Source organism: Pundamilia nyererei, unplaced genomic scaffold (assembly GCF_000239375.1).
Source record: "Pundamilia nyererei isolate P.nyererei 1_Seehausen unplaced genomic scaffold, PunNye1.0 scaffold00201, whole genome shotgun sequence".
NCBI lineage: Eukaryota > Metazoa > Chordata > Actinopteri > Cichliformes > Cichlidae > Pundamilia > Pundamilia nyererei.
This window is the reverse complement of record NW_005187602.1, coordinates 15,254-18,098: the sequence shown is the minus strand read 5'-3', so window position 1 is coordinate 18,098 and position 2,845 is coordinate 15,254. Positions and strand designations below refer to the sequence as shown.

At 44.1% G+C, this 2,845-nt stretch overlaps 1 protein-coding gene across 1 annotated transcript; it reads right to left on the bottom strand.

The window, feature by feature from the left end:
• Positions 1-172: 172 nt before the first annotated feature.
• On the bottom strand, positions 173-2,292 carry LOC102214930 (glycerophosphoinositol inositolphosphodiesterase GDPD2-like). The gene has a single exon (XM_005747607.2). The coding sequence runs from the start codon at positions 2,029-2,031 to the stop codon at positions 439-441; it is 1,593 nt and encodes a 530-aa protein (XP_005747664.2). The 5' UTR covers positions 2,032-2,292; the 3' UTR covers positions 173-438.
• Positions 2,293-2,845: the final 553 nt, after the last annotated feature.

Below are 2,845 nucleotides of genomic sequence, written 5' to 3'. Positions count from 1 at the left end.
TTGGCTCAGATTACAAATGTTCATTTAATGCAGTAGTATTTTTTTTTTTACTCATTGGATACAAATCAATGTAATAAAATGCAAAAGGTAATTCAGATCTACACACCATATCATATAGTTTCATCAAACTGTCAGTAGTAGCAAAAGAACAAACAAGTATTTAAAAAAAACAAACAACGAAAGATAAACCTGTGTAACTAGATTTCTCTCTCATTGTCAAACACACACACCCCCACACACCAAAACTGTGTATACTGGCATCATACTGATATGTAAAAAAAACAACAACAACATTATGGCCTGCATAATTTTATAAAACAGTGCGTGTCAGTTCACATTAACTTGCTGTCCTCCCGATTTAGGTCCAAACCCCGGTGTTAGTGCAGAAAAGGCTGCGATTGTGAGCTTCAAGACTGAAACATCTGCAGCCGAAGGCTGTCAGGGTAGCCTGGTGAGGAAGACTTCCAGCTCATTGTCATTGCTCGGTCCATCTGCATTATGGCAAAGACTGTGTTTTGTCCAGTGAAAGAGTGCCATCATCACAAGAGCAGATGATATATCCACTAAAATCCATGTTATCAGGTATGTAGAGTGTGGCATGACCCAGTCAGGGCTCTCCATTTCTTTTAGGAGGTGGCAGGCGTTGGTAGTGACAGAGCTGGCTCCTGCACACCACAGCATAGAGAACAGCCAGCGCTCATTAACCACGTACAGGTTCACTGTAATGTTTCGTTTGCGAAGGTCGCTGATGTTTTTCATTTTTATTTCGCTGTATTTCACATTTAGGTGGCTCCCGTTATTTTTTTCCAAATCCGTTTCATTTTCATAAACCTGGATAAAGTCTGGGGCCTGCTTCTTTACAACTTCTCGTTCTTTAGAAGGAAGCCAAAGAATCAGACTTTGAGGAATGCCAGACTCTAAGGTGATATTTACTGTGTCATTTGTGTCAATTTCTTCTGTTTCTTTATTTTTCAGGTCAAATATCACTGAGGTATTGTGCAGTTTCGCAAATTCAAGAAGCTCTTGCAAGGAGGGTATGGTCTGTGTCCTGGCTGTTTCTTTCTCATCTTCTGAGAGCAGGGACACTGTGCTGTAAGGATCATTCTTGAGGAATTGTTCTCCTGCGTTTAGAGTCCGTAATTGTTCGAAGGTCAGGTCAGTGCTCTTATTGAATGAGGAGCCGTTAAACTTGTCTTTAACATTTGTCGTTCTCAGCAAGAAGTCAGGTCCATGGTCATGCATCAAGAAAGGTTTTCCATCTCGACTGAGCTGCACGTCCGTTTCAAAGGCTATCACGCCGCACTTGAGGCTTCTGTTGAACGACATGATGGTGTTCTCTGGGGCCAGCATCGGCGCGCCTCTGTGGCCGATAAGTTTTGGTTTTTCAGGTAGTTCCTGCACTTCTATTAGACAAGGAGAGTGGATGAGCAGGGGACACAGGAAGATGGCTGCTGAGACCACTAGAAACATCCCTGCAATGACCATCTTAGATCGTGTTTTGGCCAAGTGGAAGCGATGAAAGAGAAACGGGCTTAGCAGAGTCAACGCTCCAACAGCACCAAACTGCAGGAAGGGAGCCGTGGCCTGGAGTAGAGTAAGAACTGTTGGCCATTCTTCCCTCCCCTTTATGCTTACTCCTGAAGCCAAAGCTGTGATGAATATTACACAAAAACAGAAAATGATCTTATGGAGCCAGTGTAAGTGGAGTTGCTCCGCTAAGGCAACTTGGATCAAGGCAAAGAGCAGCAGCAGGATACAGTAGCTGGCCAGCACTGCAGAAATGATCACCACTACCAGGAAGTAGTTTAGCCACGTCTTCAGTGTCCTGAATATTACCTCATTAACATTCTGTTGGTCATTAGAGATGGCAAAACAAATATACAACCAGCACAGGGAAAGCAGAGACATCAAAGTGACAACTAAGAGCGACAACCATCTGCACTTTCTCCTTTGACTACTTGACTCTGTCCAGCGGCAGCTATAAAAGCCCCTGCTGAAGAACAGGCAGCACAAACAGACTTGAGACAACATTTCTCCTCCTCATCCACAAGCGTAGGAAATGCAGATCTGATTTTGTGCTGTGTGGACACTGAAGAAGCTAATGCTTTTCTCTGGATGCAGTGACGAAGTTTGGGCTGATTGATCTCACCAATCCTGTGTGCAGTCAATCTAGGTCATGGAGATCTTCGCACGCCGCGAACTGGCAAAGACGCACCGGTCTTGGAAAAGACCCTCTGTCGCCACCCTCTCTTTCCACCATCCCTTTTACTTACCGTGAGTCTGTGGGCTGAATGTAAATGGCGTTCATGAATAGGGACAGGCAAGGGGTGTACCGTCAAAGTGAGGAAAGATAGTCTCAAAGTGAGGAAAGATAGTCGTTGTTCTTTTCTTCAATTAGTGATGAATCGTAAGATGTTCTAGCTTTACAGAGGGCTTTTTTATGGTGTAACAACTATAGCAACAATTTTGTAAGATGTGCATTTTAGAGTTACACCAGGGACTGAAATACTTCTGATGTGTGTCTTTCTTTTCAGAGGAGCTGCAGTGTCAGAGTCGTATGCAGAAAAGATGTAAAACTATCAACAAGATAATCAGCCTCTCTGGGAGTACAGTTCAGATAGCTGCTTTGCACTGTATTGGCACATTATTGGCACATGGCATTGAGCCCTTCAGCCTCTAGGGGCTGATAGTGGACTGTCAGACTTATTTATTTACTCATGATTCAACAGTTCCACAGTTCCACAGTCCCACGGCATCTGAAGCATGCCAGTTTTAAAGCCCCTGCCCCCTCCCCCCAGATGTAAATCACACTGCAATGGAAACTTGAAGCAAAGGAGGCCCTTTC

Bases quoted from the DNA above. Each gene is read 5' to 3' on its own strand.
- LOC102214930 (XM_005747607.2), bottom strand. From the start codon at position 2,031: ATGTTGTCTCAAGTCTGTTTGTGCTGCCTGTTCTTCAGCAGGGGCTTT.